This window comes from Haemaphysalis longicornis, unplaced genomic scaffold (assembly GCF_048455015.1).
Source record: "Haemaphysalis longicornis isolate Haplotype H1 unplaced genomic scaffold, Haemaphysalis longicornis Haplotype H1 scaffold_7, whole genome shotgun sequence".
Classification (NCBI taxonomy): Eukaryota; Metazoa; Arthropoda; class Arachnida; order Ixodida; family Ixodidae; genus Haemaphysalis; species Haemaphysalis longicornis.
The window spans coordinates 48,019,218-48,036,205 of NW_027526422.1; the positions used below are offsets into that span (position 1 = coordinate 48,019,218).

The 16,988-nt window shown below is 51.6% G+C and overlaps 2 protein-coding genes across 10 annotated transcripts in view; one reads left to right on the forward strand and one right to left on the reverse strand.

Moving 5' to 3' along the window:
- The window catches only part of LOC144147424 (uncharacterized), a 47,132-nt gene extending 30,540 nt beyond the window's left edge, over positions 1 to 16,592 (forward strand). Inside the window, exons 2-4 of the mRNA XM_077679554.1 lie at positions 6,813 to 7,001; positions 8,930 to 9,095; positions 15,151 to 16,592. Coding sequence (XP_077535680.1) covers positions 6,939 to 7,001; positions 8,930 to 9,095; positions 15,151 to 15,296 — 375 coding nt within the window. The 5' untranslated portion in view covers positions 6,813 to 6,938 and the 3' untranslated portion in view covers positions 15,297 to 16,592. The remainder of the gene's footprint in view (positions 1 to 6,812; positions 7,002 to 8,929; positions 9,096 to 15,150) is intronic.
- The window catches only part of Eph (Eph receptor tyrosine kinase), a 259,020-nt gene that overhangs the window by 113,953 nt on the left and 128,079 nt on the right, over positions 1 to 16,988 (reverse strand). The gene's annotated exons all lie outside the window — the stretch shown is intronic.

Here is a 16,988-nt window from a genome sequence, read left to right on the forward strand (position 1 = left end):
TTTCGTTCACTATCGTAAAAACCAGCCCAACGGGCGTTTCTAACTAAATGGACGCGGGCGCGGCCGGTTAGTTGCGTATATTTTGCCTCAAATGTACCTACAGATTTCTTTGCGCTAAACAACGTAGAGATGTATGACAAGTGCCAGTGGTTCACGAGTTTCGAACGCTAACGACTATATAAACCGCTTGGTTTTCGAAGCCTCTGGGTTACGCCGCGACGAAAGCACTACGAGGGAACGCCATGTGGCTCTACTTGGGTCCAGCGAGCGAGCTACAACGACAAGGCGAGCCCCTAAAGTGCTCTGCACTTAAAACATCGGAACTCTGCTACATTATACAGTCGCGTAAGTGCATTTGCCCACCTTGTGGTAGGACAATACCTCGCGAGGGCTTTACACGTAGCCGACTTACGTAACTCGTAAGCGAAGGCTCCTTGCTGAAAGGGGCAAAGAAAAAAAGAACTCGCCTGTCCCTGTCAAACAACCACGCTAGCCAGGACTGAGAAAAAGATGTGCGGAGAGAAAAGAGGAGAAACTACTGACGAGAAAGGAAGCAAGGTTACAGCCGCCGCCCCTCGGCTAAGAAGCACGAAGCACGGGAGCAGAAAAGTCCCGAGGAGGAAGGCGGAATCATTGGAAATCGATCGAAGCATAGAGCTGGCGGGGACGACGACGAGGTTCTTCGGCCCTCTTCTTCCGGCTCGCACTCCTTGCTGCGCTGCCGCCTCCTCACCCTCCCGCTCTTACTCCTGTTCGCTCCCTGCTTTCCTGCGGAAGGAAGCGAGCCTCTCTCCTCTCCCTCCTCCCTCGGCGGCTCTCTAGCGCAGCTGTTCCTGCCTCCCCGTCCACGTGAAAAGGAAGACGGTAATGGGAAACGATGGATCACGGAAGGCTGGAAACAAAACGAACCAATCAGCCGGACCGTAAACAAACACGGCGGAACGGACCCCCCCACCCCATCCCCGCGGCATAACGGTTATGTCGCCGGGCTTTCGTCGTACGGGGCTGCGAGAGCAGTGAATGGGCCGTCGATTAGGCAGGGACATTTCACAGTAGTGCTCGGCAAGAACGTTGAGGCGACAGTTAGGCGCTGGACCATGTCAATGGCTGCACCGATTAATTCGGGTGCGCTGGGCGAGAGAGAAAGGGAGGGAGATAGATAGATAGATAGATAGAGCAGGGTTCGCACAGGTCCTTGAAAACCTTGAAAACCCTTGAATTTAGAAGTGTCACTTTCAAGGCCTGGAAAGTCCTGGAATTTTTAAATGGTCCCTGAAAATCCTTGATTTTTCGGGAGAGAATCAATGGCCCTGCCTTTTCACAAGAATTTAAAGTGTTTTGTCATGAATTTTAGGTGCTAACAAATGTAAAGAAACATAGTAACAATCAAGTTTCAGTGTATTGCGGGAAATTATAAGTTTGGTGGATTTTCATTATTACGAGGCAATATTAGGAGCAGGCACTTCTCAATCCAATCCACGTCACAATAAATCCAATGAAAGCCGGCTTCTGTTCTCTATCTTGCATTTTCGATCTAGTCTGTGGACGCTCACTGATTGCATGTTTGCTGTGCCTCATACGCTCCATCTGCGTTTGCTTTTACGTGCAAATGGTGGAGGTGTACATAGTTCGTCTGCCTTGCAGCAACACTTGCTGATTTAATTTCAGCTGATACTGAGATCTTGCTGACAAAGCAGGTGATGCAGGCAACATTAACGAAGTTTTGAAATCAAACAGCCTGAGCAAAACACCAAAAAAAGAAAAACCTCTCAACACCAACCACGAAATAAAAAAAAGCTGGGGAAGCATTCACGAACCTGTTAGCACCCATCTAAATGTGCACTAATGTGCTTAGTTATTGTGGAATAAAAAGCTTTTGCATTGTGTTTAAAAAGTTATAAATAATCCCAGATAAAACATTAGATGGGGACCTTGAAAATGTGTTTTCTGGTCCTTGAAAGTCCTTGAAAACCCTTGAATTTTTGCTTTTGAAGCCTGTACGAACCCTGTAGAGAGAGAGAGAGAGAGAGAGAGAGAGAGAGAAAGAGAGTGAGAGAGAGAGAGAGAGAGCGAGAGAGAGAGAGAGAGAGAGATAGAGAGAGAGAGAGAGAGAGAGAGAGAGAGAGAGAGAGAGAGAGAGAGAGAGAGAGAGAGAGAGAGAGAGAGAGAGAGAGAGAGAGAGAGAGAGAGAGAGAGAGAGAGTTTACGACGAACATCAAAATGTGGGTTGGGATACTGATATCAACAAAATTGCATTGGAGACTTTTTCTATAACGGCCCTCTCATCCGCCGACGTCGTAGATCGGGACCGGAGCCAGACAGCTCCTTCTTCCAATGATCACGAGACGGATGCGGATTCTAGCAACATTAGAGTTTGCCGAACAAGACACGTTGCGTTGTAGTTCCCCACGCGCAGCCTTCACGGAAACCAAGGAAGATAGATTTCTACCAGTGGCAACGAGAAACAGTGCAGCCAGCTAAGCCGCGTCTAGCCCCGTGCGGGTATCGAATCAACGGAGGAAACGGACAGAGCGCGAGAGATGGGCTACGCACGCGTCTCGCATTCAGGGCCCGGGCGGGCCCTCGATCCTCATCGAAAATTATTCCGCCTCCCATCTTCCCCGGAAATCGAGGCGCTCGCCGACCCGTTTCTTCCGCGCACAACAAAGCCGCCTTATCCGGCGAACAGACGAGCCAGCTTCGTCGGGCATAAGACGCGCGTCCGAGCGATTCGCGCGGGCAGCTGTTTGTTTTCCCCCGTCCGCCTCCTCCTGGAAGTCCTCTCCGCCCCGGCTCACGCATGCATGCGCAGCCAAGCTCGCTTTCTTTCCCGTCCCCCGCCGTGGTTCCATCTCTTATCCTTTCGGCCCCTGCTACAACCACGCACCTGCTGTTGCTTGTTTTTTCCCCGGCAGGCTCCACCGGGGACTCGGTTATTGCCGCAAGCCAGCGCAACCCAGAACCCCTTTCGCTTTAGAGCACACCCCCTCCTGCTCTCTGCTCGCGCTCGAGTCAGAAAGAAGCAAGCAAACAAGGAGAACGTTTTTCAGCGCCTAACGATTACTGCACGACCTGGGCGCACGCTGGGTGCGCGCGGGCATCGGATATCTGGGCCTAGGCGCGCACCGGAGCGTGCAAGGGGGCATGAGCACGTATAGTATGCAGCGTGCCGGCGCTCTCAGCGGCCGCGCTTGTTTGTTCCGAACCGGGGGAGTGGAGGGGAGGGGGGGGACCCGGCAATTATAAATTAAAAGCAAAAATGAGGAGAGCAAGAAAAGGCTTTCTGAAAGGCGTAATTGGCATAAATAATTAGCCATTCTTCGGTCGGCTATATAGTAGCAGCGCTCTCCTGAGCGCTGAGAGCCCGTCGGCGAGCGACGAAGGCGGCGGTTCAAAGCGCGCGCTTAGACGCCTTGTCTTCTCTTCCTCCCCTTTCCCGCCTTTTTATTCCTTTTAAATACCGCTCTGCGAGGCGACAGGTTAGCACACGCGGGACTTACAGCCAGGCTCAACCGCGACCCTCAGGACTAACTTACACGACCACGCGGCGTGCAAACGAGTCACTGCTTTGTAACTTTGTTTCCAGGCGGCGACGGCTGCGCGCAACGGTCGTGACGTACATAAACTGCGACAGCATTCGTAGGACAGGCTACAACGATTATTCGGTGTGCAGCGCGCGTAACATCACGCCGAACTTCCGAGAGGGGAGGGGGCAGTGGTCGCCAACACCGTCCTTCTTTCCACCTCCTCTTCAACTCCGCTACGTTTTCTCTCCCCGAGCCGGCTACATTTATCTAAACATCCTTAATCTGGTGGCAGCTGCAGTGGGAGAAAGCTGGAGGAAAGACGACGAGTTACACTCCATATTTTCGTGATCATCTTTCCTTCCAACCTCTCTTGACAGATGCAACTACTCCATCACGACCGTGAACGTTACTGCGCTTAATCTTGTTGAGAAACATGCCCAAAAAATCCCGGGCCCCCTCCATAACGTGCTTGGGGAGGAGCGGAGCATTCAGTGTATCAGTGTATCCTTGGCGCCTCGGCGTTTTTGCCCACGGAGAGGAAACCGTTGGGGAGTAGCGCTGTACAGCTGTTCTGTAAAAATCTCGTGTCTTTGAAGCACGAAGCGTTCTAGCGCGAGGCGTAAACGAGTGTCCCGGTGTTTTCGAGTACTCGTGACGAAGCGTTCCAGCGCGAGGCGGAAATGAGCGTCCCGGTGCTTTTCTAGCACGCGTTATGTTCTAGCGCGAGGCGTAAACGAGTGCCCCGGTGTTTTCGTACCGTGACTACATGAGACGACGTTACGACGCCGACATGAGACGCCGACAGCCAGAGCCCCTAACGGGCTTCCCCTCCTAAAACGCAACTATAGCTTTCTGAAGAGTGGCCGCGGCGGCCGCTTTTCTGATGGAGGCGAAAAGCAAAAACGCCTGTGTGTACGAGATTTCGGCGCACGTTAAAGATCCCCAGGTGGTCAAAATTAATCCGGAGCCCTCCACTACGGCGCGCCTCATCGCCTGCGTTGCGTCGGCGCGTTAAACCTTACAATCAATCAATCAATTTCTGAAGAGTGAAAACTTAGCGCTTGTGAGCACGCTGATAGGCCTCGATAGGAACACTTGCGGGGTCACCCCCGAAAAAAGTCTCGAGCAAGAAACTAAGATGGACTGAGCGGCAAACAAACCCGGAGGCGTAGCACTGAAGGAGAGCTGGGAAATAGGCAGCAACGGCCCCCCCCAACATGGACAGGAAGAGGAAACGCCACCGCCGCCACCACCGCGATGGACTGCAATTGTTTATAGTAGCCGCAGGAAGTGGAGAGGGCAGAGGAGACGTCATTACAACGCGCCCGAAATATAAGCCGCCGGACCGCCCAGAGTTAGATCAAGTCCTCCACGGCCCGGCGTTGACAGAGAAGGTGGGGGGCGAACAATAGCGGAAACCTCGGTCGGGGAGGGAAGCTCATTCCGCGGCGTCATTACGCCGCGTAATTCCGCGCTGGAAAGAAGGAAGGAAGACACGACAACAGGGGAAGCGAAGAAATGATTGCGTTTCAGCGCTGCTATATGCATACTACGCGGCGTGATATCCTGGGGCTCTTTTTCTTTTTTCCCGAGGCGAGAGACTGTCATGGATTTAGGAGGAGAAAAATGTTCGGAGAGCCTGCGCTCAGATTGAGACGTACTAAGGTGGAAAGGGGGAGGGGGGGAATGCGTGGAAAAGCGAGTGCACGGAGTGGACAGCGAAAATTCGCCCGGAACGGTGGTCGCGAGGAAAGCGACTGCACGGTATGTGCGCGCGGATCCGGGCTGATGATACACGGAGGCCGAGTGCCCCGAAGAAAAGTATAGGTCTGACTTCCGTCGCAATCCCTCTCCTCTACCTTCCTTGGTAGCGGGCTGACTACATGCGTGCGTGTGCGAAGGAGCGGAGTCGCCAAAAGGCGATGCCTTTTCATGTGACGTGCCGCGTGGCGGACCCACACACACATAGGCGCTCGTCCCACTATATATATATATATATATATATATATATATATATATATATATATATATATATATATATATATATATATATATATATATATATATATATATATATATATATATATATATATATATATGCACAGAACGAAGCACAAAAACAGAGTTTATGAGGCGAAGATACAGAGTAACAATTGACGTGGAAGCTCCGGGACCGGCGGCGTCGGACATTCATGAGACGGAATGCAACGTTCATTGGCATCCGCTAGAGGCTGCAGCGGATAGAATTTCCTTTGTCTCAGCCTCCTTGGATGAATAAAGACACCCAGTGATTCAACCCTAAACCGAAAAAGGGTGAGGAAACTGCCATCGATGCCGCGCTGTGAGGCAAATTTTCGTAAGTTAATCACCGCACGATATAACTTTTGCGTAGTTGCGCATTCCAACAATTAGTTTTATTTCAAAATCTGAGAGGAGTAAATTGATTCCATTCATGTCCCTCGAAAGTGGTCTTGTTATCATTGTTGTTTTTGTTATTATTATTATTATTATTATTATTATTATTATTATTATTATTATTATTATTATTATTATTATTACGACCACTCTCCTGACTTCTATACGAGTTTCGGTCTACTCACCCCTCCCCTTACTCTATGCTGATGTCAAGACGATCGGGATCTTTTCCTTATCTTCACCATCTTCCTCATGGAGATACCAATACTGACGTTAGCCCCACGCGAACACTATCCCCCTCAGAAATGCCACGCCCCCTCACACGCCTTCCAGCCCTTGCGCTCCGTACATATTTCCTGGGATAGCGAAGTTGCATCGACCAAAATAGCCAAGCCAAGATGGACACCCATAGGAGTGGCGGGCTTTTCAGCCGCCAAAGTTGACTATGCAAATTTCCAGACTTGACGCCCCTCTGGCGAAGTATGCGCTTCCTCACAAAATCCACACCTCCTCTTCACGGCTACCGACCTCAGCGCGTAACCAGAACGGCGCCACATCCCCGAAAGCGTATTCCCGCTGGTATGTTAACTTTCCTCATTACTATCGAAAGCACACAGTTCCCAAGGTGCAGCACTTCGAGGAACCTGTTGTACATAGAGTTCCTGTATATAGCTCCCGCAGGGAGCTATATACAGGAACTCTAGTTGTACAGCGTTAAAGGCCTACCCGTATCGAGAAGCTCAGTGGCGGCCCTCTAGCGGGCGACAGAGCGCAATATTCGCGCGTAAGCAAAACAACCCCGCGCAGAGTGTTTGTTGTGTTCCTTCTGCTGCATGTTCTCGTTACCCGTTCGCTCGCTCCCTTTCCCAGATCTGCTTCGACCTACTAAGTGCTGCCGACAGAACAATCCAGATGCTGAGACCGATATACAGCGGCTTCACTGCCACCGCATTAATCAGCCGATGAAAATACCAGCGTCAAGAGGAGAGCTGCAGGATGGTGTACATAGCCGATTGGGCCTACACCGATACACTCCAGCCACGGCGAAAGTCCCACGAGGTGAGTCCCAACTCGCAGCGCGCACATGCGCGCGCAAAAAAAGCGCGTCAAGGTTCTCTAATTACGCGCCACATTTGCGGGGCGCGAAGGCATTATTATACGCGCGTCAGTGGGCAGGGTATGTTGAACGACAGTGGCGGCATACGTGGTGGCGCAACAACAGCTCGCTGAGCTTGCACGCGGGGCGCAGCGCGATAATTACAGCGCGTAACCCACAGTTAAGTTTCTTGAGGCGCCTCCGTACACGAGCTGCCGCCGTAGCCACTGCCGCGGCGATCAAGCGGTCTTTAAGGTGTAACGACACCGTCGATTCAGCCTCGGAACACCCGCGCTTCAAGAAGGCGCATATGGCAGGCCCCAAAGTGTGCAGGGTTAACGAGCCGTGCTTAACGTCCTACAAGCAAGCAGTCGTTCTCTCTAGTCAGTAAGCTAACCAGTCCACTCCTTCTCGAAAGCGGCAGGCTGCAGTGCTGAATACTGAAGAGTCGCACGAGCACGTTGCTCGCCGAGTTGACGGCCACGTAGATTTGTTACTCCCCATTATCCCCCATTTTGTACCCCCAGATAAATCAAAGGTGCCAGAAACTACGCGCAACTGGCTTTCTCTTTTACGCAATTAAATTAAAACTAACCTCGGAGAGTCCACTTCGAGGACGAGGCGTTCGCCGTACCCACCTGCCTCACCGCGCTGCTCTTCAGCAAGCCCGTTAGACGTTCAGGGTGGTCGGAAGTAGCTGAACTTAAGCAAAACACTTTCTCGTAATTGCGCTCCTCTCAAAGATTTATAAATCCCGCCCTTTTTTAACTCTTCCTGGAGCAGCGGCTCCCGCGAGAATACTGCGACACGTACTGCATGATAATTAAGAGGAGGGACAAAATAAAAAAGGACAAGTAAGCCGTATACGGCCCCGCAAACCTGCGAGGGCACGCGGGCGGGCAAGCACTGCAAGCAGCGTGCCGTGCCGTAATGAGAGGAGGGAGGCGGCGCGGGGGAGGTCGATTTCTCAACCGGATGGGATTAACGCCGGGGGCAATTACTCTGCCTCGCGCTCATCTCGCGAAAAGCTGCCGAGGCTTACGCGGCGACGGCGCCGTGAAGCCCGTCCCCTACGGCCCCGTCGCGCCGCCCTGTTTGTAGTTAACCTTGTATGCACACAGATGCGGCGGCTTGCTAACGCCTTAGCTTTGATCGTAACCTCATTCCTGAGAATCCAAGTTCGCCCCGTTCCTTCTGTCGGTTAAAAAAAAAGAACAAAGATGGAAATCTAAGCATCAAAAAAGCGAACTTGGCGTGCAGGCGTGTGGTCTATTTATTGCATTACGGCTATTCTATGCCGCTTTAGCCCTAGGTTATTAATTTAAGCGAAATCTTTTTAAAGCGAAAGCATTGTTAGTGGGAACGATTGCGTCGTGTCAGAAAACTATAATGTGTTACCCCATAGACCGGTTGGTCGACCGAAAAGCCCTGATAAGATGTCTGGACACACGGCGCGTGCGCGAAACGGGGCTGCCATTGGGTCAATCGGTTACTTTAAAATTGCAAAAAAGGAACGGTTCTAGATAAGTCAATACATGCATTGATCATGAAGAAGGAGTGCAATGGTATATATACCTTTATCTCTTAAACCATGTATCGTATAAATTCACATCACTCGTAGATGCGTTTACTTAGTGCGCCAAAAATCGTCGCATGAGTTTGTTCTTCGTCTGCGATTTGGACCTTTTAATGTTTGACGATCGACTGGACGCACAGTCAGCGAATTGCTTGACGCACTTTTAATGCAGTTTTGATGTTGAGAAAGCTTTCGCGCTTCTCTAAACTTTCTTTAGGAAGGGGTGGTAAAGTTTTTTTGCGTGTGTGTGGAGTTTCTTTAACATGAGAAATATAACCGATGTACCTGCTGTGCTCTTTTTACCACCTCCTGTAGGATTCCCTAAAGTTGAGCAAAGCTTTAGAGTCCTCTTCAGCTGCTGCCGGGCCACAAAAGGAACGCACCCTCCACGCATCACTTATAACGCCACGCAGCGGTTGCGCGGCACGCCATCCTCAACGAGACAACTCTGTGATCGGAATCCCCTACAATTCCGAGGCAGGTGCGTTCGCGACAGCGATTCATTGCCGCTATTAACGTTTCCTCCGAGCCAAGCCCGTCGTTCGCACCGAACGGACGAAATAATTGCTGCCCTCGAAGACCGACGCCGAGACAACGCGAACGCACGGACAGAAGAAATGTACGCGAGGCGTGCTTCGTTTCTCTGAATGGGACTCGCAAGGAATCCAGCAGCACCCAGACCTCGTTAGGTGAATTAGAATCGGGGCCCCGACTAAGGGTGGAAAGGTGGAAACGGTGAGAACACACGCGGCCCAAAGTTCCCTGGAAATGGCGGCGCTACACGAGCTACGCACACAGAAATAAAACGAGAGAAACAACCGCACCCGGTCGGTGTCGAAATCTAGGGACGGCACGCACGCCTCTGCAGCGTCGAGGGCGACGAACATCTTCGTCGGGAACAGTGAAAAAGCTGTACGCGGTGATTTCCATCCGCGAACAACCCCGCCGCACCTATAAATACTACCCTCCCGTTCTTCTTTCTCTTTTTAAGTTCCGGCAGGAGTATGCACAGACAGACCCCAGCCACCACGGAGAGAGAGAGTGGGAAAGAGAGCCCGTCGTTCCCCGCAATAACGCAATTTTAATTTAAGCGCCGTGCGGTTCACCGGAGCATAATAGGCTCATGCCCGCCACCACCGGAGCCCCCAACGTGCAGCGACGAATCGGCGGAGAAAGTCACGCTGATGACGACGGAATGAAAGAACAACGACGCGAGATCATTACGAGCGTGCACCCGAAAAGAGAGAGATGCCAGGAAAGAAACTTGGTAACGACGAGGAGAGCGAGTTACACAGCAGAGACGGGGAAAAATGACAATGCGATCACGGGAGAAGTAGTTCCCATCGACGCCCGCCGCAGCTACGCCACTTGTCTTTCCTCCGGGAAGATTGCAAAAAAGAAAAAAACAATACGAACGCGCGGGCGGACCGCGACTTCGGTAATCGCGTCAAATCGGCTTATCCCGGGCTCCCAGCAAGGGATCAGAGGAAGAATCGAGAGGAAGAGCGAGAGAGAGAGAGAGAGAAAGAATGGAGCGACGAAGACGGGAGGACGAAACAGCAGAGACAAGGAACGGGGGGCGAAAGTTGTCATTAGGCGCGACGCAAATTGCCGGGAAAAGGCGAACAACGACGGTCGGGGAGGCGCGCTTATTGTTTCACTCCCGCGAGTTTTTAAAACTCTGCACGCGTCGTGACGCTCTGCCACGCAGGGACGGCGCGACCGCGCATGTGGAAAAGCTGCCCCGTTCGAATATTGTTTCTGTTTGTCGAGCTCGTTCACGCGCGCGTGAGACTCTCGCGAACGGATGCGCGTTTTGTGACATTAGCTGCGCCGAAAAACGCGCGCAAGGGCGCAATGAAAGGCGAACTGCCGAATGGAAGAGGCAGTTGGGCACTGTTCTGCCTACAAGCGACGCCCGCTCCGCGCGCCCAGGGTATGTGCATGGGAGCAGCACGCGCCGTCTAATCAGGCCGCCGTAATTGCCGGGTCGAGCGGCAAGCCCGGACCGTCGCAAGTCTGGAGTTCGTCCCCCCGGTCTCACTGTGAAAGACCACGCAGTCTGACCCGGCTCCGTCCTCCGCTAGCTAATTAACGGGCATACAGTTAAAAGCCCATACAAACTTCATGCGCACTTCGAAATCACCATAGGCTGTGTGCAGGTCTTTCTTGGTGAACGCTGGTCTCAGCACGGGGCGTAATAAGGAGCGAAATATAATTTCAGTTTTGCTCACACGGAGATGGGGGCAGGGTAACAGCGAGGCACTTGTACGTTTCGTATATCGTACGGAACAGAAGAATCAGCCCCACCTCTGCGCCCCGACTTTGTAACAATATCGATCGTCAAACAGAATTATCGTCTTAACCCGACCTTCGTTGCTAAGGTGTGCTGCGGAGCACGAGAATAGCCGGGTTTGATCTCGGCAGCGCAGGCGGTTTTTCTGACGGAGGCAAAAACCGAAAACTCACTTGAAGACTCCCAGGTGGACTAAATTAATTCGTAGCCCCGCCCTACGACGTGTCTCACAGCCAAGGTGTAGTAGCTACTCACCGTAAAACCTCCCAAATTTCTAAAATTTCGAAGTGGCTGGATCGCCTGTGCGGGTTGTAATCCACCGCTACAGTACGGGCATTTCGGAACACTCGGGCAGCTTTCCTATGAAGGAAGGATGTAGAAGGAAGGCAGGAAGGTTAACCTGGATAGAGCATAGTTTGCTATCCTGCACGTGGGAAAGAGAAAATAGGTAAAAAAAAAATAGAAAGCAAAGAAAAGAAAAGTTGGAGCAGACAGGTATACCCAGCGCTGAAGCACTAAACGTTCAAGTTCAGTGATTGTCACCGGAGTCCTTCAAAAAAAAAAAAAAAAAACAATGACTCCAGCAGGCGCACGGAGGACCTCCCAATCGGCTGTAGCGTTCCTCCCCGCCCAAGAAGCGCAGACGACACGAAACTTCGCAGTCCCACCAACGCCGCGAAACCACCACCCACCCCCGACTCAAGATAACGCTGCACGGGCGGGTTGCGCATCGCAGCTCCCACCCATCCTTCGCCGAAGCACACCGCGCAAGAACGAATGTTCCCATATTCGCTATTTTTACCCAGCGCGGCGCGTTGCCGGAGATGACGCCTGTCTGCTTCCAAGCGCGGGCACACACACAGGACGAGCCACCCCTTTCGTCGGACGGGAAGACATCCACCTCACTCACCTTCTCGCCACCAGGTGACGTCTCGGAGCGCAAACACGCGCGAAGGTGATGCGGGAGCGGGGGGAAGAGGGCGCACAGGAGGGATGCGGGGAAGAGGCAGCAGCGCGCACATCCAGCCAGCAATCCGATGGGGTAATCCATTTTCGCCCGCCGCCGCGCTCCCCCTCCTCCCCGCTCCCCGGCTACCAACGACGAAGATGTGCTAAACTGAGGAAAGAGAGGAGGCAGCGCATATTGCGCGCCACGACTTTGCAGTCTCCGGAGCATCCTTCTCTTTTTCTCTCTCTCTCTCTCCTCATCTTTTGGTACCTCCCCACTGCGCCAGGAAGCCACGCAGGCTGGCGGTATGGTTCCACGGCTGGTATCCAAGACAGAAGAGATCTCTTACCTGCACAGACGAAAAAAAAAAAACGAAAAACAGATAAGTAAACAGACACTCGAACGTGAAAAGCGCCGAATCTCTCTATAAATGCATGTGTTTCATGATTATGCAGAGTGAGCTCAAGAAACACGACTGCAAGTCCACCACCTCGACTACGAAACGAAAAATCGTCTAAGGAAATCATTTGCTTAACGGCTCAAACCATACATCTGGAAACACTGAAAAATACACAACTACGCAGAGAAGCGGACTAAACACATGGGTGAAATCACATCACACCTAACACCTCCAAAAAATGACACATCAGTTGAGAGTCACGGTGCAAGTGGCAACACACGCAGAATCATGGTACGAACACTCTTTTTTTAAACCAGCTACACAGCGCAGTTAACTGTAATTTTAATACAGTTAAGTGCGTTGTACAACGTACGAGACACGCATACAAGAACATTTTTATTTCCGTATAAGCTAGACAATCAATTTGAGGAAGGAAACCACGCAGCAAGCTTTTCGTACAATCAAAACATCATCATTCAGCAAATCTTGCAACTAACATAATTCTCAACAAAGAAAACCCTTTAGCAAGCATGTCATCCGGTGCAAAAATAATTGATCTTCAGCAAACACTCACCACTCACACATGCGCCCTCTGAAAAACACGAAAGGTGGATTTGGGGCTGCTCGATAAGCATATTAAGAGTGCAAGTAACGCAGAAGTGCAACAGCAAAGACCAGCTCAATAATTTTATTATACTCTACGTGTGGCACGTAACAATGGCACAGAGGTGGCGTCATCAGAGGACAACAGGCCGCAAAGAATAAAACGCTTAGGGGGAAAAACATGAACCAGGAAGAAAACGACCAGACACGTCCAAAACATTTTATTCCGTTCCATCCCTAATACAGGAGCTCATTCATTGGCAACTTCCTGTTCCCGCGAACCAGGAAATGCAAAGGCCTTAAACGCCAGGCACGTTCATTGTCGCCACCAAAGGAGAAGCGAAACGAATCATTGCGTAACGCCAGCCCACTCCGGAGGAGTCAGACCAGCCGGACGAAGAAACAACTCTCAGAAGATCGCGGATATATTTATTTAAAACGCACCACGCAAGAGGGGAAAAAAAGAGGAGTGCCGTTAGGTGCGGAAGCAAAACAAAAATGAATCCCACAATCAAAGTATATCCCGCCAAAACAAGCTTTCAAGCTACGCGTGCGACGGTGCTTAGCCGTTTCTCCTTACGGAAACTAGCCCGGAGACGTTGAAGGTTTAACTCCGCTTATCTCGGGGAACTAAAAACGGAAGCGTAATGACTCGCGTGTACTTCGTTAAAAATTGGAGACTCTTAAGCCTCCTCGCAAACGCTTCCCGAAGCTCCGTCCATCTCACTCCGTCTTGGGAGAGCTCCACGCTCCATTTTCCACCGTCGAGGCAGTTAGCAGCAGCGCGAGACGAAGGGGAAAGGGTGACGCGGCAGCCGCCAAGGGTTGCCGTCGCCTCGGGGTTCGGAGGATGGAGAGGGATGGAGAAGGATTGGGGGAGGATGCGGCGGTGGCGGCAGCGGCGGAAGAGCGAACACCGCATCGGCGACGATCGACGATGCATCAGACGCGGTGACCGTAAACGCGAGGAAATGCGCGGAATGCTTGCGGCGGGAAAGGACACGCCGCGAGGAGACGGAAATAAGTGACGCGTTTAAGCGCGTAGCGGTAACGACGGCGCGAATCGGCGGCCGCACCCGTGCTTTGCGCCTATACATATCTTCGTCTGGAATCGGCTAAAAGCCGTCGAGCGCTTAGGCAGCCAGGATTTCGCTACGGGACTGCAAGGACACTCATACGGGGGATTTTCATCCGCTGCGGTATCAGGAGCGCTTAGCTTGCCACGACTGGTAACGCGATTGTCGCGATCACGGCGTTAGTAATACTATCACTAAGAGATATCTGGGCTACAGGAAACCTTGATCAAATTAAGAGAAGGGAATTGGAGTGGGAAAAGGCGCTAGAAGCGTTGAATAGACAGCCGGTGATTGTCAGCGCTAAAAGTAGAGCGACCGTAGAAGACCTTGCAAACGGAAACGATTGAACTGGCAGATGAGATAATAAATGTATGACGGGGAGTGAGATAAAGGTGACTAAAAGGCACTCAGAGACATTCCTGCTGCTGCGACTGTTGGAGTGGGCAATCTGCGCATGCCGATTAAGATGAAAACATGATAGCATACACGCGCTTCAGAGTCCAGCATAAAACCAGTAGTGCCTGCTGAACAAGCTGCTCGGCAACTGGGAATGCGACTCTCAAAAAACTGATCTCTCTGAAATTCAACCCCTCCCTTCGTAAAAATAAATGAAATCGCTAAATGCCGGTTGAATCGAAGATGCAGCAAAAATTTTAAAATAGTCTCGGGCCATCTCCACCAACGTAAAACCTTGGGAAGGGCGAAGCATGCAGTGTATAAGTGTATTCTTGGCGCCTTGGCATTTTTGCCAACGGAGATGAAACCGTTTTGAGATAGAGACATACAGCTTTGCTGTAGAAGTCTCTTGTCTTTGAAGCACGAAGTTCTCTAGCGCGTGGAGTAAACGAGTGTCCCGGTGTTTTAGTACCGTGGCTACACGAGACGACGATTACGACGACAGGAGACGCCAACAGCCCCAGCCCCTAAGGGGCTTCGTCCCTAAAATAACTGTACTAACGCCTATAGTTTCTCCAGTGCCTCAACCCCCCACAGCTTGGAAGATGTACGCGAAGGCCACTTTTCGTATTTGCCCCACAGTAGTGTGCATATATGCTCCAGTTTCGCACTCGTCTAGCGCGGACAATTCATTCAAGAGCAACTTTCCTCCACAGTCGTTAAGACATCTATTTATTCCTGTATACTCCCACAACACCCATAGGTAGCCAGTCACAGACCTACTCCTGATTATGCTCGATTTCTTCTACCTTTCAGCCCACCGTCAACAGCCCGTCGGATCAGCCCGAACAAAAGCCAAACGTAACCCGACACGGCTCAAATCACACCAAGTCAAGCGAGTGGTGAACTTCAGGACTCATCGAGAGGCTTCCCACATTACTTGGCCGCTCACAGCAGGTTGAGTCAACCTCTTCTCGAGCACGGGCACGGCGGGAAATGAAGAAGATACGAAACAAAAAGCCCCAGCTCAAGAACAGGAAGTGCGGCACTCTAAACTCGCCCAGAAGCCGGCGAGCGCTATCAGTTTCGTCAGTTTTCCTCGTGCTTCGCTCCGTTCTCTTTCTATCGCGCCACGTACAAACGGAACAGGCCCGACACTGTGCGCGGACGCACGCGCACGATCGTATGCATATGCGCGCCAGGCTCTGCCACACAGCGCGGTAGACACGATACCGCACACGGCGGCAGCGGGCAATGTACGTCGCAGCCGACGCGCGCACACAAGGCGTGGTCGGCTAGGAAGACTCGCTATACAAAGCAGATTACGCGCTCAACGCGGTTGACTGCGCATTTATGTAGGCAAGCATCACTACCACACGCGGAATGCGGCGGAGGATGAGGAGGAGGAGGAGGATAGCGTGGGGTTGTGTGCGGTGCCAAGACAGACGCCTTCCACGTCACCGGACGACATCTCCAGCGCAGTCTCCACACGCCTTGGGGGCTAAAAGAAAATGGACACTGAAATAGGAGCAACGGGGGAAATGTCGAGAATGGCTGACGAACGAAAGAAGTGGGGGGAAAAGGAAGCAGAAGATAGCAAACTTCCACAGCTCGGAAACCTGATCGGGCGGCAGGCGAACGGCAGTGACAGCAAGAGTGCATAAGCTCGACGACCGAGGGCGCAAAAACTTAATCTCTATAGCCCCGGATTAGCGTAATCCGCGGGACCTCGCTTCTAACGTCGACTGAGACCAACCGGCCGGTCCTCGCTTGGGCGGGCTTATGGGAGGACTTCCAGAGGCGTCATTCCAGCTGCAAATCTGCGACCGGGTTGCCACTATTTTTTTGTTTCCCCTCACGGGTTTTTCCCTTACACCGCAAGGCCTGTTTGATCTGTGTGTGTGTCGGGCCACAGTGATTTCAGCCAGGAGGCCCAGTTCTTCTTTTATCAGTTGTTTCCCTCATTTTGATATTTCGGTCTTACGCTCTAACGTTCGACAAACGTTTTTCACTTTTTTTTTTGTCCACTCTACCGACGCTTCGAAACCGAAGTAAGCGCAGGAAGTTTATCCTGCGACGTCTTTGGAAGAGTCGACAGAAGCAACGAGAGTTGTGATGTGACGTGCTCCCCTTCGTTCCGCTGTGTTGTACAGTAAACCCTCGCAACAGCGAAGTCATTCGGAAAGCAAGCTGCCTTGGTTATAAGCGATACTTCGCTTCAGGCGGGATCGGCTGCCCTTCAGACGTCGCAGTGGGGACCACGGAAAACTTCTAAATAAAGCGGAATTTCGCATAAAGCGACTGCGTTATAACGAGAATTTACTGTATGTTTCTCTCGCCTTGGGGCGCACTTCACTTAGTATGCGCGTGCTTGTCAGCATACGTGTGCACGGTTCTCCAACTCCAAAGGAAAGGCTGGACGCAAGGCGTCGCTTGCAAAACAAAACATCGCAAAAGAAAAATCACGGCGGAGTTTTCACCACACAATCTCTCGCAAAACAGAACAGATCCCGAGTCAAGGCCTAATACCAAACAAACAAGTCGCACGTTACCGCATAATTCACGTGAACGCGTATACGTAACCCAACATAACACAGCAACAGCGGACACTTTCGCGATTAAAAAAAAATCACTCGTAAAAAAATAGCGTAAGG